The sequence below is a fragment of the Ornithodoros turicata genome, chromosome 5 (assembly GCF_037126465.1).
Source record: "Ornithodoros turicata isolate Travis chromosome 5, ASM3712646v1, whole genome shotgun sequence".
NCBI lineage: Eukaryota > Metazoa > Arthropoda > Arachnida > Ixodida > Argasidae > Ornithodoros > Ornithodoros turicata.
The window spans coordinates 15,158,419-15,178,643 of NC_088205.1; the positions used below are offsets into that span (position 1 = coordinate 15,158,419).

At 46.0% G+C, this 20,225-nt stretch overlaps 2 protein-coding genes across 2 annotated transcripts; one reads left to right on the top strand and one right to left on the bottom strand.

The window, feature by feature from the left end:
- Positions 1-3,728: 3,728 nt before the first annotated feature.
- On the bottom strand, positions 3,729-4,373 carry LOC135394092 (zinc finger protein 395-like). The gene has a single exon (XM_064624595.1). It carries the CDS (start codon positions 4,239-4,241, stop codon positions 3,729-3,731), a length of 513 nt encoding a protein of 170 aa, XP_064480665.1. The 5' UTR covers positions 4,242-4,373.
- Positions 4,374-10,784: 6,411 nt separating this feature from the next.
- LOC135394095 (clathrin light chain-like) lies at positions 10,785-19,725 on the top strand. The gene is made up of 5 exons (XM_064624596.1): positions 10,785-11,071; positions 11,701-11,747; positions 12,184-12,307; positions 13,540-13,651; positions 18,118-19,725. Exons 1-5 carry the CDS (start codon positions 10,933-10,935, stop codon positions 18,302-18,304), a joined length of 609 nt encoding a protein of 202 aa, XP_064480666.1. The 5' UTR covers positions 10,785-10,932; the 3' UTR covers positions 18,305-19,725.
- The last annotated feature ends 500 nt before the right edge of the window (positions 19,726-20,225 follow it).

The window sequence follows — 20,225 nt, forward strand, 5'->3', positions numbered from 1 at the left end:
TTGTGTTCGCCGGCGAAACGATATATACATTGGCGGCGCGCCAGGGTTGCTGTATAACAGCCAGGGAGCACTGGGCAACTGTTTGACGCGCGGAGAAGAATGCTACATGGCACTCAACATCGCCACGGTTTCACGCAAAGGTTTCACGTGCTGAACGACTAGTTTTAACTACGGGCCATCTCCATGTATGGCTTTCCAATATAAAAAACTTTGAAAACCTTGGGAGAAAAAAGAAATATTGAAAACCTTGAACGACGTTATGGGATTATTGACATGCCCACTATCGGTGACCCGATCCATTTCGCGAGTTTATTTTCGTTGAATTGTAAATAAGGGGTCGTCACTGTAACCAGCTCCCGTGGCGTAGGGGTTAGGACGGTCGCCTTCCACGCCGTGACTGGGAGGTGACACGGGTTCGAATCCCAGCACCGGCTGTGCTTGAGGTTTTCCGAGGTTTTCCGTCGTTTTCCTTTCCAGACGAATATCGGCACGGTTCCCCCCTGAAGTCGGCCCAGGACGCATACTAACTCCCCCCAGTCCCCCGCTCCTTCCTGCTGTCCTCTCTCCACCTGTCCACGTCTCTACGACACTCATAGCCACGGTTGCTTCGCGGCGCTAACGCGGAATTGAAAAATAAATAAAACACTCTAATCCCGCATGCGATGTAATTTTGTACGACTCCCATGTCCCATCAGAAAGCGGCCTGAATTTAAACGTGATAACAATACAGTGACACATTTTAAGGAACCGGAGACCTCCTTTCGACCACACCACGCTAATCAGATAAGAAGAACAAAAAAAAAAAAAAAAAGCCAACGTCGTACGACTTCTTCCTTCGAGGTCGCACGCCGAGCGATAGAATCAGCAAGAATCGTCGTCGGTCGCGCGATGCCCCGTGCTCTTCAGCTTCCGCAACGGGGCAGACCAGGAATCGCTCACTTCATGCTGATTTTAATCAGATAGGAAGCGACCACCAGCAGACAGTTCTTTTTTTTTTTTTTTTTTTAATGCACGCAGGATCTGTTGGATTGCAGAGGAGCAGCTCCTGGTCGCATGTCCGCAATAATTACTGAAAACGAAAGTAATTACTCGGCAACTTTGTCCTCGCTTTTTTTCCCCTTTTTTTGCAGTCTTGCAAACCTGGACGGTGAGTGAAGCGATCTCTATGACACAAGGGGGAAAATCTAGCAGTGAATTCGCCATGCGTGCCTCCAGAGTTACCAGAACAAAGAGCAACTGACCTATTCGGCTGTGTTTTCTGCCTCGTTAGTGAATGCCCTCTCCCCCCTCACCCATCCCGATTTTTCGTAGCTTTCATGTGTATGTCCAGTAGATGACAGTGACAGGTGTATGCTTTGACTTCCTCCCAATACAATACGGCTTTAAAAAACAACATAAAATGGGGAAAAAAAGGAAAAAGAATCACCGGATCTGTAATAAGCGAATATACAAAGTATTTTGCGCAGGAAAACTGTTTTCGCACCAGCAGAGTTATGTTGCTTTTATTCCCTTTTCGCCGCTCTGTATTTGTTTTTACAACGCCGTAAAAGCGCGAAAGAACATGTAAAAATAGAAAGAGGAATTTTGCATTAGCAGAGACAGAGAGAGAGAGAAAGAGGGCTTCCTGGAAAAAAGAAAAAAAAAAAGAAAGAGAGCCTGCCTTCGTGCTTGAAAAAAATATAAAAAAGAAGACGGAATGGCTTCACTTTCTTCCCGTGCACAGATTTGCGAAGCTGAGTGTTGCTGACACCGTTCTCTTCACAAGTAGGCCACACAGCCGGTTGTGTTTGCATGCGCTCAAGCACGCATTTCGTACTCTTTTTAACGAGAGACCCGTGTTACACATCTTTGAGCACGTTCGTTGACCGACTCACATTGCGTCAGCAAAAAAAAAAAAAAAGAAGGAAGACAAGACAAGACGAGTAGAAAAAGACGACCAATCTGATAACATTCTGCAATACTTCTGTAATGCCGCTGATTTTTAAGAGCGCGTTCAATTTACATAAGCTACGCCCTTCACACGACCGTGAAAACAGTCGGTGACACGCTAAAATAAGCCATGATACTGATTTTGGAATCTGAAAAAAACAAGTGAGCTTTCTCCCGCAGTTGTTTGCAGCGATAAGAGCAGCCATGGTTTCAATAAAACGCAGTGCCTGTAAAGCGGTTTTCACGGCCGTGTACTGTACAGTGCGTTAAAGCTACCCTTTGAGGCCATACAGCCCTCTTTCCCCCTCGCCGCTTAATGATGGGTGCTGATGCGCTTAATGATGGGTGCTCAGGGTGCCTCTGTTACAGTTCGTCAGCACTATGCATCTTTGGCAACTTCTCTCTTCCTTGATCTCCAACGTAGTTGATAATAGCTGTTTCCTGACATGCGCCTCTCAAACCTTCTCCAATCGATGCTCCTCCGCTCCGAGTTCGACCCATTGCCCTAACCTTGTCTCCAAACGCCCGCACTGGCCACTGCCAGCCGTAATTTTCATCGCACTCATCATGAAAAACGAGGCCGATTACATGCATATCTGTCACAGTGTATAATACGTCCTACCAATAGTGCGAGCACGCGTGAATTTGATAAAACTTCACAAAATAGGAAGAAAGAGAAATTAATCAGACGCAGACGACATTTCTGTCACTGCTGATAAAGCGAGAGAGAGAAGGAGGGGGGGGGGGGGGGGACGTCGGTTGTGGGGTTCTGTTCCTTTTTCTGACCCACACTCTAGAAAATAAATGTGTTCAGGGAAGTGCATCACAACACGAAGAAACTCATCTGAAAAGAAATGCAACTGAATCTGCTCCGTCTGCACGATACAATATCGTCTGCTAAGAGAATGTTCACACCCGATCCATGCGTCGTGGTGCTACGGTTTTCAACGCCCGATCGAGGTGGCTTTCCTTCTGTTCTCCGTAATATTCCGAACAACCAAATGACCCCGGAAGGACAAGATTGCTCGAGGAGGTTCGTGGTAGGGAGAGAAATCGAGCGAGCGGAACCAGCGGAACGCGCGAGAAAAACAATAAAAGAAAAGCCAAGATGGCAGCCAATGAGCGGCTGTTCTGCGAGGAGCCATCACTCCCTGCGCTAGCTTTCAAAATAAACCGGCCTCGCAATGATAGTTGCCGTTTTTGGAATACGGTTGTGTAGAATACATAGGGTAGGGTACACAAAGGTAGCCGTGGTTGTGTTTTCATACGGGTTACGTAAACGGGAAGCCCGAACTCGAGTTCACCGCGGATGGCAAACAAGAGAGGAGAACGGGAAGGAGAGGCGATGACGAAACTTTGACGTCTGCTTGCCGGTTGGAGGAGCGTCCATGTTGTTTTTGTCCTCCCCACAGCTGATCGCCGTTCCAAGGTTCATGACGGGATGACAGCGCGCTGCCCATATACATATCCACACAAATTGTGCTCGAACAAACTCATTATTTTGCGCCACATAAGTAATCACGTGTGAAACACTTGGCCTGCTCAAAGAAATGGAGCGGCGTTTCTGCTACACCACCGACATTGCAGATCAGCTGTAGGGACCGCTTTGTGATGTAAACACTACGTGTATACCTGAACTCCGCTCAGCGATATGCCGCAGTAAGAGGCTGCATCTTTTGTGATTCGTCTGCTTCAATGACGAAAATACACTCGCGTTCGGGTGTTTAATTGATTTCCGTGCGTATTTTTGACAGAGTCAGCTAGGTACAGTAACCAAGGTTATTACTGCCAAGGGCAACTTACTTGGAAACCGGCACGTCAATGCTCATGGTTCGCCGGCGTAGCTCAGTTTGTCCTTCAGCGAGACGGGAGTAGTCCGTGTCCAAATCCTGAAGCCTGGCCGACTTTCGGCTTTCCAAGAGACGCACTTCGTCCAGTCTTTTTCGCACTTCCGTCTTATGTGAGACCTGGTGATTTTGTGCAGATGGACTTATCGTTATGACAACCTCATCCCGAGACACGTCGTGCTCGACCACAGTTCCCGACACTTCGCGTCCGTTGAACGTCGCGTATACCTTCTGGCCGGATTTGAGTGTGAGGCCAGATATACTTTGGAAGCCCGGACCGATCAGTTCCTCGCCACGGTACTCGCCGGTTGTTTTGTTTGGAAAGGAAACCGTGTAGACGTTCTCCTCGTCCGAGTCCGTCTTCGTAGCCTGAATGACCCCAGGCCAGTGCAGTCCATCCAATCGCGGAGCACACACTCGCGTTCCCAGGATTGAACGTTTCGCCAACCTCTTCCCAGTCGACATATTCTCACTTGCTCACAGTGTCATGCTAAAGAGACAACGATCTGCCGGTACAGTTATCCGTAGCGCACAAACATACGAGATCGCCCGCACTCACAAGCTCCGACACAGCTGTCTTTCCCCCTTCGGGCCGGCAGGCGCGCTCGACAACAAAGCCATGTGATTTTCTGGCGCCTTTGATTGGCTGATCAAGCGCTGACCTACTTCGCCATTGGTCGGCGTCGTTGTCAGGCGGCCATAGCTTTCGCGGAAATGTCCCGGATGTTGGAAGACTGTTGCCGCACTATCACTATTTTTGCGAATAAGATCCGATGCCGACACCTAGTTCTCGAAAGATATGACTTTTCCGGCACATTAATGAGTAGTACAAATAAAATTATAGTCTCATAATGTGGAGGTTGTGCGAACGTAGCAGTTTTCCAGCTGGAGAATAGCCCCGCCCAGTAGGCAAAATGTAAACATGTTTACAGCGGTGCCATCTTTCGTCATCACCCCCGCCTTCGGTCGGAAAGGCCGATGTCGTTTGTCGGTTGCACTTCAACTTACTTGACAAGCATACTCACTGTCTGTATCACAGACAGCATATTCTCTGATGTCGTAATGTTATTTTCCACTGTCGCTCTCAAAACTTTGAGATTGTGCGGCTTTGGTACCGAACAAGGGTATTCCATCCTGCGGTTGTCCTCCCTCGTTCTGTCATTGTTGCCAGGAATGCTCTGTTCGCTCTTTGGAAGAAAAATCAATACCAACCGGAAACACTTGTCAACTCTGGATACCGTTTGCTTGACTTGTGATAACGAGAGTGCCACTAATTAGGGAAATACGACAGAGGTGTATGGATTGACATGTAAAAACTGAGTGCAAAGATCCATTAGTGATTATAGCAGATGACATATGGGTTTCAGCGCTACCAATTCGGTATTGTTGAAAGCACTGCCGATCTTCAGACCGGTTCACACTTAGCCGTCGTCGCTTCCGAGGACAGTACAATACTTTTATAATGCGATGTATCCATAGTTACGTATTTGGAAGTCACCGCTAATTACTAAACGATACCACCGTTGTGTCACAATTTTTGACGCAACCTCCTCGGCACCGAGCCCTTCCCGGACAAATAACGCCTGTGACATTTCGTTTCCCCTCAGTAATAGACTGCGTTCATCTGATGATTATTGGTATGTGTGTGTGTGTGCGCGCGCGTGCCAGAGCGATTATTTCGTAATCACGGCGCCAGTATGCACCCGGCATTTCCACATGCGCATGTGCGTGCCGACGCGCAACCATATGTGGGTATGAACCAGCACGCACGTATCACCCTTCGCATTTGCAGTTGTTTTCAGCTCATTGGCTCGGGCGTTTCTTATTTTTGCGTTGAGAAGGGATGCACATGCAATTTCGCGAAATTTATGATTGCGTATGCAGGTGAAAGCGATATCGGCGGAACAGCGAAGTGAGAGACAAGCAGGGATAGAGAGCCTTGGAAGGCTACGCCATCTGATGGAGCGTAGCGCAAACACTCTTTTTTTTTTTCTGCTGCCACACGTTGCCAGATGTGGTATGCCGGAATGAGCTGTTCACACATACTGTCTGCCTGCTCACTGTCTTGTGCTGTTTAGAAAAGCCATTGGAGAGGATTTTGCAATAGCATAGCTAAGAGGGGAGGGGACGAACGCATGTAATGCCTGAGTATAGCATCACTAATGGGCCGAGCCGTAGCCGGGGCGAGTTTCCGCCTGGGGCAGGGAAAACGCGTATCGCCCCCCCCCCCCCGTCGGGACGGCTATGCTCATGGGGTGCAATCATAGACTGCAATATAGTACCCCTCAAGCCTAGCAACCAGTAGCGGATCCGGAGGAAAGGGGGTGCGATCGCCCCCCCCCCCCCAAAAAAAAAAAAAAGAAAGAAAAAGAAAACAACAACAACATTGGATTAAACATTAGTTTAGCTTCGACAAAGAAACCGCCCCCTCCACCCACCCCCAATGTGAGGGTCTGATTGACTCCGCCCCTGCTAGCCACGCCATCGGTTTCCAGCACCACGTGCGATGGTGGCAAATATAAACGCTCCGTATATCGAACTGTCGATTATATCGAATCAACTGACAAGATGGCGTATATGCAGACCAGCTAGTAGGTGAACTTCATAATGTAAAAGCCTGAGTCAGGACACACAGAGGGACAACACGAACACACGACTCAACACCCGTTTCTCTTTCTGCCTTCCCACTACTTTCGTGAACGATGCGCGCAAGTACGTCTGCGCACTTCAGGTTCGGTTTAGCTTGAGCTTCACCTAGTAAAACAGGGCAGGAGGTAACATAAGGTACACAGACGAAATCTAGACAGGCGTCAGACTTGGCGTGTCTTGGGCTGTTTCTAGTCGTTTCAGTTCAGCTTCGGTTTGAGTGACTGATCAGGGGAATCGTTGCGACGTTTGCCAGCTTCCTCTCTGGAACCTCTGATTTTCCTTTGGGTTGCCGTCTGTTTCCCCAGGTTAGAAGAAGTCTTTTCGTTCTAAGGATGTCTTCTTTGTTTGAGGACCCGAATCCGAGCGAGGATTCAATAGACCTCTCCCTGTTTGTAAACAAATGACGTGATAGTGTTCGACAGCGCAACCAATTTGGTAGAGTTGAACTGTATCGAGTCAAAGTATACCGATCAACATTCCTGTCAAATACTCTGTTTTTAATTCAGGTTATCGCCTGGAATATGACTACCTGCTCAGTAGAGCTGTAAAGTCATTGCGTTTCCTCTGTCGCTTGAAGAACGCTACACAAATGCAAATACTTTGCACAGACAGCAGCACGCTAACGTTCCTATCTTGTTCACCATATATCTCACGCTCACACACGATATATTTGCTCTCTCCTAGTACTATGGAAGATTTCATAAACATACTACACATCCCTAGGCTACATCGTGGTGTCGTCTCTGAGACTTTCAATGAGTGCTCACATCCTGGTCTCTTGGATGTTCCACAAACGTCCCCGGGACCTGCAAACTGCTTTATACATGGAAATCCAAATATCCAGAGCGCGATATTCCCCAACAACACCGAATATCCCCTGGATGTACGAATAATGTCCTAACGAATTCATACGTCCGATGAATGACTTCAGAATATCCGTCGGACGCACGAATCTGTTAGGACATTATTCGTACATCCAGAGGATATTCGGTGTTGTTGGGGTTTTGTAGTTGTACTTGAGACATCTGTTGTTTAGTGGATAAAATCGCAACACAAATGTCGCTCTGGGACATCCTGTATGGGTGTCCCGATATTTCGAACGTTCGCGACCATGCAGGGATATTAATGGTTTGCTGGGACGGCACCTGTTTTCCAGAGCAGTTTGCCAATTTAGCAAGACTGGTTATGAGTGCCGAGACCCCTTTTGGGGTTCACTTTTCGAACTAGGGTTAAATCATGCTGTTTTGTGCACTCCTTGCGATCTCGATCAAAAGGTTCGGTGTGCTGAACCTGGACTTCGAAATGTTGCAGACGGAATGATGTGTATGTGTGTATTTTATTATGTTAGATTTTTCTAGACTGAAGCGATTAATCCCTCGGCAGTTGCTTTTCGGAGCAGGTCTTTAGGCTATCTTGCATATCCTGGGCGTTGTGATGAGGACGGCGTCGTCAGCTGCAGCCAGCATTGTGATGTAGGTGTAGGTGTCTATTCCATCTGTCTTTTGCGTGAAGAGGTGCCGTTTTTGCTACAATGAAGCTCTTCTAAGTTGATTGCTTATAAAAATGCTGAATTTACCAATGCACCGCAAATGTCGCAGGCGTTTGGAGTTTCTGCTCGACGGCATTCGTGGCTTTGTGCTATGCGCCGATGCCATTTTTGTCGGCGGCGGCGTTCAGCGCAGATCGGCGGCTTGCTCACTACTGCCGCTCTTTTCGAATGACATATGTAGCGGAATACCCGTGGGACCTCACGATGGTGTCTGTTTGAGCTTCTTTTCTTGCTAGGTGCGGAACTGCCCATTAGTGATAGAATGTTTAGAAAGCAGTGAGTTGGTACCGTACATCCCCAAAGAAAAAGCTGAGACTGGGAACGAGAAAGAAGCACTCGAGTAACTCTTGTTTGTGTGCGTCTTTTTTATTGTATTGATCTGGGTTCTTACTATGGGCGATTCGTAACTTCAACGTAAGCACGGTAGAGAGTGGTCTGGCACAATCGGTTTTATTAAATTTTAATTGAAATTAATTTAATCTCGTCAATTGAACTCCGAAGTACTATATGCCAAGGTGACATATAACGTTCTTTTGTCACAAAAAGAATGCGCATTTCAGATTTACCTCCCCCCCCCCCATTCTATTAAAAGATGCATTCCCTACTATTCAGGTGCAATGGTAGTCGCCGAAAACAAAACGCGAAAACAGTCCTTTCGAGACTAACAGAACAATTTTATTTTTGTGATGATTCGGGAGTTTCGTCGGCAGGAAGAGAGGGTGCGACTCGCGGGCCCTTGTATTGCCATCTATTACCATTCTACAATGGTAATACATGGCAATACAAGAACCTGCGAGTGTGCTTCGTAATGGAACGGGGCAAATCCGACATGAAAAACTTTCTCTTTCTGGCACAGAACGTTTGGCGTAGAATAGGGACAAATAGGGAATAGGGACAGAGTGCTAGGGGGAGACAGAAGACGACGACTGTATTAGATTGCATTGACATAGCAAATTGTGGGGTTCCATTCAAGAAATTAAATTTCGTTCAATTAAAAATTGATAAAATTACTCGTAGCACATGACAAAAGCTCCCTATACAAATAAATACCGTTGATCGCATAGTAGAAATAAAACGAAAAGATCGCGTTGGTTGCGAGTGCGACATACTGACTGAACTGAACCTCGGCAAAACTCACTCATGCTCACTCCCGCTCAACTCGGCTAATGAACTGAGCATGAGTAAGCGAGCTGAGGGCTGAGCGGACGGTGAGTGAGCATCTGGGTGGCCGTTGAGTGAACTTGAGTGAACGAGAGCCAAAACTGCCAAGGTCTGGAGGTATGAACGAAACAGGCGGGCGACCGCGTTGCCCCTGTTATAACTCTTGTTGCAGTTTTCGCCTTTTCGATGACTCCAATATTTGCCATCTGGCAAATCCAATATCTGGCAAGAGAACAAAAGCAAACAAAAAACAATAAAAGCAAATAGCTTGCACTGCCGCATGCGCTCCGTGCAAACCCGTTGCGCCGGGTGACGCAACGATTGCTTTATTTGATTTTTCGTCGAAAACAATATAGGGTGCAGGGAAGGGTAACGGTAATGTTAACGGAAACAGAAACGGTATATTACCGAAATTGAAGATGGTAACGATAACGGAAGCGAAAACGCATACCACTGTCCTCCAGCAGGCAGCACCGGAAATAGAAACGGATACGAAAATTATCGTCCGGTATCGAATTCGGGTAATGGCTGCGTGTTATACTGCGCGATGACATATTTCAGTGACTTTTCATTTTATTTTTGTATTTTGATGACTCCATTCCCTGTAATGCTATGAATACTACACAACAGCATGGAAACAAAGCGCAATATTGGATATCGATGGTGCATCACTCGCTTACTTACTTTTGACATCACCTTCACCTACCTATACGCATGCCATCGAGACATGAAACATAGACTCGACGCACTCTACTCCACCATAGCACGAGGATGACAGCATATGCATTTTTTTGTACTTTCTTCATTACACCGTATCTATGGCAGTATTATTTACTACTGAGAGCGTCCGCCTATGAATGCAACATATGGATGAAGGTTATAAGCCCATCGTGGGTTGCTGGACTCAGCTAGAGTGACTGAAGGCAGAAGGCTGATATGACTGAAGACAATTCCTACACTTTTTTAGAAATCGTGCAAGATGTGCGCAACCGACGACGTAAAATTCCTTGTGTAGTGTGTACGCGTGACACCGAAGCAGTACTTGGGCAAAACAGGACAGGGCCGGACAGGCTGTCCTCACGCAGCTCTGTAACAGCCGTTCCATTACCGGAAACAGTAACGGAAACGTAACGGAAACGAAATTAAAAGCTGGTATCGGAAACGGATAACGGAAACAAAAATATAGCAGCAACGAAAATACGTCCATTATCCTTCCCTGATTTAAGGTAAGCAATGAGTGCGCAAATGGCTCAAAACAGGCAAACGATGACACGTGCAGAGTTGATCTGGAAGTGAGTGGCGAGTGAGTGAGTGAGCGAGCCGGAAAAGGTATGACTTTGCAGTGAGGGAGCGAGCCTGGGTGTTCAACCCCTCCACCACCAAATGGTACCTTTTCTGGTACGGACCGTGGTAGTGCATTTGGGAGAAGGAAACGAGAGGGGAATTTTTTTTTCTTTTTTTTCTGGTCCGCGGCTGCTACACACAGTGGATGGTTGGAATATTATCAATACAGAAATTCGAAGAAACCACACCATGATGGCTGATGGATGTTTTCTCCCAGTATTTCCTAAAATGCGAAAAATCGCCGTGGTTCGTGGTTCGCGCTGCGCCGATAGCGAGACGGCGGCGGCGCGGGCTGCCGGTGCGCCGGTGCTGCCGCCGATGACGCACGGAAACGAGCGAAAGGCTACCTCCGCAACCTACATAACGCGTGTAAGCTGCGGAAGGTGTGTTATTGTGTTATTTTTCGTTTAGTGTGTCTGCACGCACATAAATAATTAGCATAACATAGGCGAGATGGCTGATTTTGGTTTTGAGGCTAACTTTGATGGTGAAATTCCCACGGAAGAAGATCCAGCTGCAGAATTTCTGGCAAGAGAACAAGATGTATTGGCTGGCCTGGAAGATGACAATTTCGTTGCACAACCAGAGGCTGGTAGGCTGAGTTTACGAATTTACTTGTCCGTAATGTTGCACGTGGGCACGTATCAAATGTTACACAGTACATCTTACAGAAATGTGGATTGGAAGTGCGTAGGTTATCCCTGTGCAGTTTCGCCGTTGGCCGCAGAGTCCGTCTCAATTTCTACATGGGAAAAAGCAGCTGCAAATAATTCAGATTGTGGCATCTTTGCCACAGTGTTGAACGCACTGGATATTCTCTACTTTCCAATTTGTTTTAATAAACCTTCATATCCCCCCCCCCCCTCTCCTATATACTTCTACAAGTTGCACGAAACTTTATACGTGGGCGTTACTTTCGTGAGACAAGACTTCTGCACGAGAAACGTAGGGCAAGCCGTGATCGCCGACATCCAGTGATCTCCCTGCTGGAAATCGACCTACCGAGAAGGGGGGAGGGGGGGTGTGCTAAGCTTTCATTTCGGGTATGTTTTTGAGTATGTATTGGCAGAGAAGCAGTTGTATTGGGCAATCTCAGAAATTTCCGGAAAAGAACGGGAGAGGTTGTACACTGGAACCCCTTGGGGGGACTGCAGGGAAATCCCTGCTGACAGTAGCATCAGTTTGTACAGACGTTCTGCATTATGTTTCACTTTATTTTAGAACTTGTAGCAGCCAATGGACCTGCAGCAGCACCAGAAGTACCACAGGTACGCAAAGCTTTTCTTATTTCGAATGGGAATTTGATTAATTCAAAATTAATTGCACAATTACATAGTGCGAGACAACCTCGAGCTTGAGAAACGTCAGGGACTACACATACACATTTTACGTTCATCAAGCTCAAGGATCTCTTGCACTATGAATCTTAACAAGCTAGCTGCATTCCGCTCGGTTATCTCAAAAATTGCGTTTTACTTCTTTTTTTTATATTTTTTTTACATTACAACACTGGTGAACATTTATACTAGAATGGGAAAACCTGAGGACACAGAAAAAATGACACAGAGGCTCAAAACGAACAAATGATCCGTTTGCTAATTTTGAGCATTCATGTTATGCACTGCGTGTCCATCGAGCTCAAGGTCTCCATTTTGGTACTAATTAATAATGGTATTAATTAATATTAATTAATATATTTCTCAGATGAACGGCCCTTCCGAGCCACCATCAGAGTTCCCGGAACCAGCCCCTAGACCCATAGCGAGGGAAGAACCCGAGAAGATCAAGACGTGGCGAGAGGAACAGAAAATGATGCTCGAGCAGAAGGGTATGGCCTCTTGTTGGAGACACTTGACTTTATTTCATTTGATCCATCTGCGAAGTTTTGTCTCTTGACAACTGGACGCAGAGCTGGAAACGAATTATTCGGGATTCGGAATTCATTTTAGGTCACTCGAGGTTGTCTGGGTAGCGATTGAGGTAGTGAACGGGAACCACCACCAGCGATTGTGTCGCAACAGTACGAGTTAGTTCTTGGCCCTCGTTGCTGACAATTGCGATAGGACCACTGCGTGCAGATTTCTTGGTCTTGTACGTTTCTCTTGTACTTCTGTCATGTCACATTTTTTGTGTGTATGTGCTACTCAAACTGAGGCGATATATTTAGTAAAGTGTAGTTTCCAGAAAAGGTTATGGAATCACTCGGTAGGTAATTCAGCATAAGCAGGAACCCAAGGTCTGCCCTTGAAAAGTATGTTAGACCAGCGGCATGGCCGAGCGGGCTAAGGCATCCCAAGGCAGTGGTGGTAGCCAAGATTGTGCTGAAGACTGTGAGGTGCTGAAGACTGGGAGGTGCTGAGTACGAATCCTGTCACCGGCTGTGCTGTCTGAGGTTTTCCCTGGGCTCTCCGAAGACTTTCCAGACGAATGTCGCACAGTGCCCCCTGAAGTCTGCCCAGGACGCATACTAACCCCCCCCCCCCCCTGTCCCCCACTCCTTCCTGCTGTCCTCTTTCGATCTGTCCATATCTGTACGCCGCTCATAGCCACAGTTGCTTCGTGGCACTAACACAGAATAAAAAAACAAACAAAAGAAAAACATTGTAGGCAGTAAACAACGAGACAAAACGTCTTAAACAACGAGAATCAGCCGAGGTACGCCACAAATATGGACGACACAAACATGGAAGCTTTCAACGTCCAGAAATTAATGAATTCAAGTAACTCGAGGAAAAAGGTGCTGACGCCAGGAATCAAACTTGGGTCGTTTGATTTCCAGTCGGATACGCTACCGCTACATCACGACAGCACAACTTTCCCTCGAGTTAGAGTGTCTCGAGTACGAGGGAGGCGGACAACAAATCGCGCTATTCTGGTTCTCTCTCACATCTTTCTCACTCACTCATTCGACAACGAGGCAGGGCGATTTGTGTAAACGGCACAAACAACGTGAAGTGGCTGGCAGGCCACAAATATGTCCGACGCTGTTACTTGAATATTGTAGGCAGTTGTTGTGATTTTTGTCTAGTGACTTCTTCTGAATGTGCCCTTGTTACATAGATGCCGAAGAGGAGGAGAAGAAATCTGAACTGAGAGCTGGAGCTAAGAAAGAACTGGATGACTGGTATGCCCGTTACAACGAGCAGATTGAGAAGTCCAAGCAAACTAACAGGTACAATGTTTTTTTTTTGTCAGTGTCATGCAGGATTAAAAAGTAATTTGAGATCCACACTCCTATTTTGTTTGTGGCAGTAAATACCAGACTGTTTCCAAAGGCAGCCTAAAGGCCTTGTCAAAACACAATAACAAGCATTGCTACTTGGTTGGGTTGCTTATTGCTAGGTTCTTTGCTGCCACAAATTGTAGTGAGAAGTCCGCCTTGGGACAGGTTTGCGACAAGATGGTGGGATTGATGGAAGGCTTAAATATCTTGGTTTGTCGTTAACCGCATTGTTTGCGCTCTTCAGTCGGATAAACAGATTGCATTGCCTACCTTGGTGGGATCTGAGATAGTTTCCTACAAAATGGGTACGACAACCAACTGATCTGCCGTCTGAAGATGTGTCTCACATATTTCTGTGCAGAGATGTGCTGTGCTCTGTGTGAATGTAATCTATGTCTGTGCTGTTCCTGTTTCAAAGTAACACTGCTCTTCTTATTCTCTATTGGCCTTTCAGAGAAGTGTCCAAGTAAGTGAAAGTACATTAGCAGCGCATGAGATCTTCCTGTAGTCATGCATAGTCACTAACCGTGGTCGTGCACCACCAATGTCTGAGCAGTGTTAATCTGTGTTGTCACTCTACAAGCTGCAGTGTTGCTATCCATGTGAGAAAGTGTTGGATTTTCAAAAGAGCTTGTAACTGTCCCTTTTTAGTACCGCTGTAGTACAGTGCAGTCCCTTGAATTCTAGCTCGAAGGGTACCGAATGTTTATTAGAATAAAGCAGAGTTCGAAGTAGAGGGAGCCACTGTGAAAACTTGAGGCACTGGCAGCACATGCTGGCTGCCTCAGAGACTCGTCATGTCTCGTTAGGCCTAACCGCACGTTTGTAGTCATGCAATACTGGAGGCTCATTCATATATTCACAGGCAAACATGAAACATCTCAGGGCACCAAAGAATCTGCTTCCATTTGTTTCTTCAGCTGCAACTCTATCAAAATCATGTGCGATGTTGGGCCCAACCCATTGGCGAGCCCTCGAACCCAATTTGGGATAATATTTGTTGTTGTCCATTCCTCTTTGTAGGCTGTCTAGTGAAGAGGAAGGGTCTTGATCCCTTAAAGGAGCATTAAAGTGGTATCTAACATGGCCCAAAACTGCTGTCATCTTGTAAAGCAGTATGTGAAAAGCATTCCCACAAAATATTTCTGTCCAAAGTTGCACCACGGTGCAAGTAATTTGGAAAATCGCTGCCGCGGTGACAGGCCGGAGCGCTCCAACTGCAGACCACACCCACTCTAGTGTGACGTTCATGGTAGAGAGCCCCTCATTCGTTCGTAGGAAAAACCGTCTGCTACGAACATTGCGAGCTGCTTCTTGTTGACTTCTATTCTTTATATGATTTATATCACGTTTTCTTAAAAAAAAAAAGAAGCATATACGCAGCCTGAGAAAATAAGATTACGATCACAAGAGTAATATATCCGTGGCTTCTGTGCAGTCTCAGAATTCACAGCAGCAGAAAGCTAGTGATGGCGGCGGTATTGTGGCGCCACCTGTTAGCCACTGAACCAACTGCGCGGTGAAAACTGTCGGACAGGCTGCACACTGTCGAGAAGCACGGGTTTTTTGCTGTACAAACGCAGTTAATTTTGGGCTGCACCACTCGTTCTTCCTTGGGTGCCTGCTGTCCCAAAAAATCGTGGTTGTGTCGCGGACAGCCTTCAAACCCTCCGTTTCGGACATCACGAAGCCGGAGAACGCATGGCGTCTCCGAAGCGGTAGCAGACGCTCCGGCCTGGGCGATGTTGCTCACCTCGATCATGTGATCCCAAGTCCAATGAGGAGCGTCCTCACCACTTGCGTCACATAGTGACGTGTGTGGTGGCGCTCATCTCGTGCCTATCGTGAAGGCGAAGGAGGGTGTTTCGCGCGCGGGAGGTTCGGGGAGCTATTGCAGGCGTCCCAATTTAGCTACGGTTGCACTAATTGTGGGAAAACTGTTTTCGGCCGCCTAACATTCCATACTGACCAAAAACAGAAACAAAGTTGTGGGCCTCTAGACTGCTGCTTTAAAAGAGCTTTTTGCTTTGTCGACAACGCATAAGCGCCGTAATTCTGTGCCACTCATGTGTGCACGCATTATTATGATTCGTTCCTTTCTCCCCTTTCCATCTGGCGCAAGTATCGCCTTTATAAGTAATGGTCTTATAAGTAGAGCTTGATTCTCTTTTCTTTTTTTTTGTGGGGGTTATAATTTTCAGTAAAGCCTGATGGTAAATATGTGGTTATATTTTCATCTCGAAATATGTATATACATATTTAAATATTGGCCGTTTTCGGGTATTACCTGAAGTCAGGCCCAGTAAGTAAGTTTTCCCTGGCTAGCAGCGCTAGCCAGGGAGCACTTGCCGATGCAGCGCCGAGCAGCGCACCTGCCGATGCATGGCCGGCCACTGCTTGGCCGGTGTGTAGTTGGATTCGGCTTGGCAATCTTGTCTGAATAAACTGTTGTGCACGTTCATATGTTCGAATTACCGGGCTGCTTTGAATTACCAGGATTTGCACTGTAGTAGTGGTCGTGGCGTACTTTTAAGGGAAGGAAGTTGCTAATACAGTTGCCGTCCGATTTTTGGGACTCGGTAGGGATCATTCTAAAGGCCGAATAATCTAACAGTCCGAAAAAACTAATTTTGCTTCCAAATGAACTTTAATAAGCACTAATAGGCAGGAAAAGTTTGTCGATGCTTTCCTAACGCGCTTCCAGCTCTGCCTGATAACATCAGCTTCTATTTCCCGAAGCGACATTTCGTCACTGTACACTGACAGAGGCACTGCCGTCATCAAGTCCGCAAGTCGGCTTTACCTACCGCATGTGTGCTTTAGGTGAAGCCCGCTTTACAGCGCTGTCGCGCGACTCGCGGGCCAAAAACGTAGACGCAAAAGCGTTATAACAGACCTCTTCTACTCAGAGGAAAGAAAAATGAACAATCGTTGCCTATATTTTTTCTTCAATATTTAAGTTGGTTGATTTCTTTTGATGCGAATTTTAGAACGATACCAATATTTTCCGTCACTCCAAGGAAGAAATGCGCTGGTTGGGCAAACAGAGTCCGAAATATTGAGCGACGGGGCTGCCTGGTGTCCGAAATTTTTTACGTTCTTATACATCAACTCTATGGGACCCGCGGCCGCACCGCGAACGAGTCCGAACAATCGAGCATGTCCGAAAAATCTGTCGACGACTGTATCACATCCTGTACCAACCACATAGAGAAAAAAAAAAAAAAAAAGAAACATGGTAAAATTGTGAACTCTCTTATGCTGCTGAAAGTCTAACAACTTTCTGGTAAATTTGGCAACACTGTTCAATATGTTGGTTCTCTCTTGAGCATGTGAACTTGTATGACTGGCATGCCGATGTCATTATTTTCAAGGCAGATGTCGTGCATGGCTGGTATCTTTCAATTATCCTGCATTGCTTCTCTGTTTCAGCATTTATTTCCACTACGATTCAGAGGGACAGTACTTGCAGTCCTGCATCCTTTTTTTTGTTTAAGTTGGTGCCAGCGACACTGTTGATGTTCACTGAATTATGGTTTGATGACAGTCAGTTTGTGCATGTTACTGTTTGTTTAGTTTTAAAAGTCAACCATCTTTCAGTCACATTGCAGGGCTGCACCCAGTAGCCTTGTGATGCGCGGGCACATTCAGGAAAATAACTGATACTAGCAATAAAAAGTAACGACCAGGGAAAGGTAACAGAATCTTTTTCAGTTTCGGTTTTCAGTACCATCCCCCGCCTGTTGTTTTCCTCTTTCTTTTTTTGTTAAGCTTTGAGACCGTATATATTCTCCATGTATATATATTCTGAAACCTATTTGAGAACTTTAGGGATATGTGCACACAACGGACTCCTTTTATTCAAGAATTATACATACCTGGTTTCTTCGAACAACTAACACGGACAGGATATATTACTCATGCTTGCTACTTGCACATCCCCATATGCGTATAAGAACTATGCTTCTTCTATTTACTATACTACAGCTATTACTATACTATTTACTACACTACTTTACTAGTTTTAGTTCCGCATCTAACTTTAGTTTGCTTCATTCAACTTTATTTCATAAATTTATCTAAATGATACTGTAAATTATTTTCATTTCTGTTTCTGTTTCAGGTATACTGGGTGCGCAATATCCGTTTCTGTTCACATTAGCTATTACCCGCTGTATTTCCGGTATAATGCTGTTTCCGTCCGTTTCTGTTACCTTTCCCTAGTAATGAGTGAATTCTGCGGCTTGTGTGCAGCTGACACCACTGACTTCAGAATGCCTCAATAGAGCTCCCCTCCCCCCACCTGTCTTTACTGTTTTGGACTGTCTCTGTGCTTGTAATTTTTACGTCTGTGGAAGATGCGGCTGAGCTAAGGGTATGGCTTCCAGTTTATGTTCATTCTTTCTGCTGCCCAGAAACTCGGAAAAGGAGTGGGTGCTCGACAGAGACTCTAAGAGTTCCAACGGTCAAGAGTGGGAGACCATAGCCAAGCTGTGCGACTTCAACCCCAAGGCGGCTCGTAACAGCAAGGACACATCTCGCATGCGTACCATTATCCTGCAGCTGAAGCAACAGCCTCTGTCGGCTACAAAATCAGCCTAACGAGTGCAGTATAGATGGTCTAAGTTTGCCGTAGTGGGGACTGAATGCACTGCTGAGTGTCTGAATCAAATAGTCGAGAAAGATAGTCGAGAAGCAAACTAGTATGGTATAGTGGTCGGATCTCTCCGGAGCAGCGGAATAGGCGGACGTGATCCTGGAGATTGTCAGCTCGGTGGCGATCGTGCAAGAAAGGCTGGACAAATTGCTTTTCCGTGCAACACACTTGAACAATGCTGTCTGGTGCTAAACAAGCACTCCTGCCTTCCTCCAGCATGCCGCGTATAAAGCCAGTGTGTTGCTTGCTGTAGAAAACAGTTGCAGACAATTCGAAACTCTGAAGGCCTGTATGGCTGAAGACTGCTGATTTCCGTGGCTACAGCTTCCAAAAGAAATGATTGTGATTTGATGGGGCTACTAAGCGGGACTTGTTTAGTGTAGGTGCTGTTGCGTGGCAGAATAGCAGAGAACAGAAAAAGAACGCTGTGCTTCATAAGCGTTTACTGCAATTTACTCCAACACTAATTTCACTGAGTTTGTCTAGCAACTCATAAGATGGAAACTGTTCAAATTTGCCTCATACGGTTTGCTTCCTGATCATCTTGCAAGGTCTACTATTTTTTGTCACTCTGAATGTCATACAAATACCTATTGTAACCTTAATTCACAACAGCTATGTGTCTGTGGCCAGAGTTTGTAAATGTACAGGGTACATATGCAATTTTGCACACCTTTCAATAAGTAGTTGTTATTGAATGCAGCATTCCATCATTTTCGCAGTGGGTAACATAGATGTGTAGAACTTTTAGCCCTCAGCATGCTAAAATCACTATGGATTGGAACACCAACAGACACATATTCTGCATATTTTGAGAGGCTTGCTTTCTGTATCTTCTACATACTTACCGTACTTTACTAGTTTCTGGCTTAGTGACTTCTTCACCACTGAAGCAGTTTCTTATAGCAGTTATATTGTATTACATCTGTCACTGCTTCAATACCTTTTAGAAACTGAAGTTTACGAGCTACAATATGGCACGTTTCATGGCAGTAACTATTAACATGAAGCTGTAGCGCGTGTAGCGTTGGTAGGCCCTTAAAATATGAAGTGATAATTATATGAGGGCTCAACTGTAATCTGCTGTTGAACAAAACATGCTCGTTTCCGTATCGCTTGTGTTTGTTCATGTTTCATATAAACAAGCACACTGTGCATCTTATGCTTCTGTGTATAACACAAACACGATCTGAATGCTATCTTACCATACTCTAATAAAAGCATGGTAATGCAAATTTAATAAAACAATATAAAGTTATCTGATGGAGAATTTGTGACGAAGGTGTGAGTGTATGTGCTATGTTGTGTGCCTGTCAGTTCTTTTTGTAGGTTCCTGGGCACCAATAAAATTGTTGTTAGACCACCAGTCTGAGTTGCTTCAATGCATGAATGATTTCCGTTTGGTCCTCTTGACAATCCACTGGAGGTCTCTGAAAAATCTTACAGGAACGACGTGCCTCTTATAGCTATTGCGTGTGGGAAAGTCACGTAACTTTCACATAAGCTAAATAACATAACTTTGCTTTTCATTTCCAACCTGGATAACCCCCAGGTTGGGTGACACCATCTGTAGGAATTTTTGCAGATTTTGACAGTATAAGAAAATGCCCCTCAATCTGAAAAAAAGAAAAAAACGTTTTTTTGGGTGTGTGCACGAGACCAGTGAAACTAGTCTAGTGGCGAAGCCGGGGGTTCAGGCACCGGCTCCCGAATATTGCCCGGCGGGCGGCAACGCTATGACGTATCCCCCAGCGTGACATGACGGAAGCCTTCGTGTTGTTTACGTGCCCTGCCCATCGCTCAGGCGGCTCAGGCTTGGGCAACAAGGGCGATGTCCTCATCCTTCATGTAAAGATTCCGTAGATT

Bases quoted from the DNA above. Each gene is read 5' to 3' on its own strand.
- LOC135394095 (XM_064624596.1), top strand. From the start codon at position 10,933: ATGGCTGATTTTGGTTTTGAGGCTAACTTTGATGGTGAAATTCCCACG. The intron at 12,308-13,539 runs GTATGGCCTCTT...CTTGTTACATAG, and splicing joins AATGATGCTCGAGCAGAAGG to ATGCCGAAGAGGAGGAGAAG. The intron at 13,652-18,117 runs GTACAATGTTTT...TCTGCTGCCCAG, and splicing joins AAGTCCAAGCAAACTAACAG to AAACTCGGAAAAGGAGTGGG.
- LOC135394092 (XM_064624595.1), bottom strand. From the start codon at position 4,241: ATGTCGACTGGGAAGAGGTTGGCGAAACGTTCAATCCTGGGAACGCGA.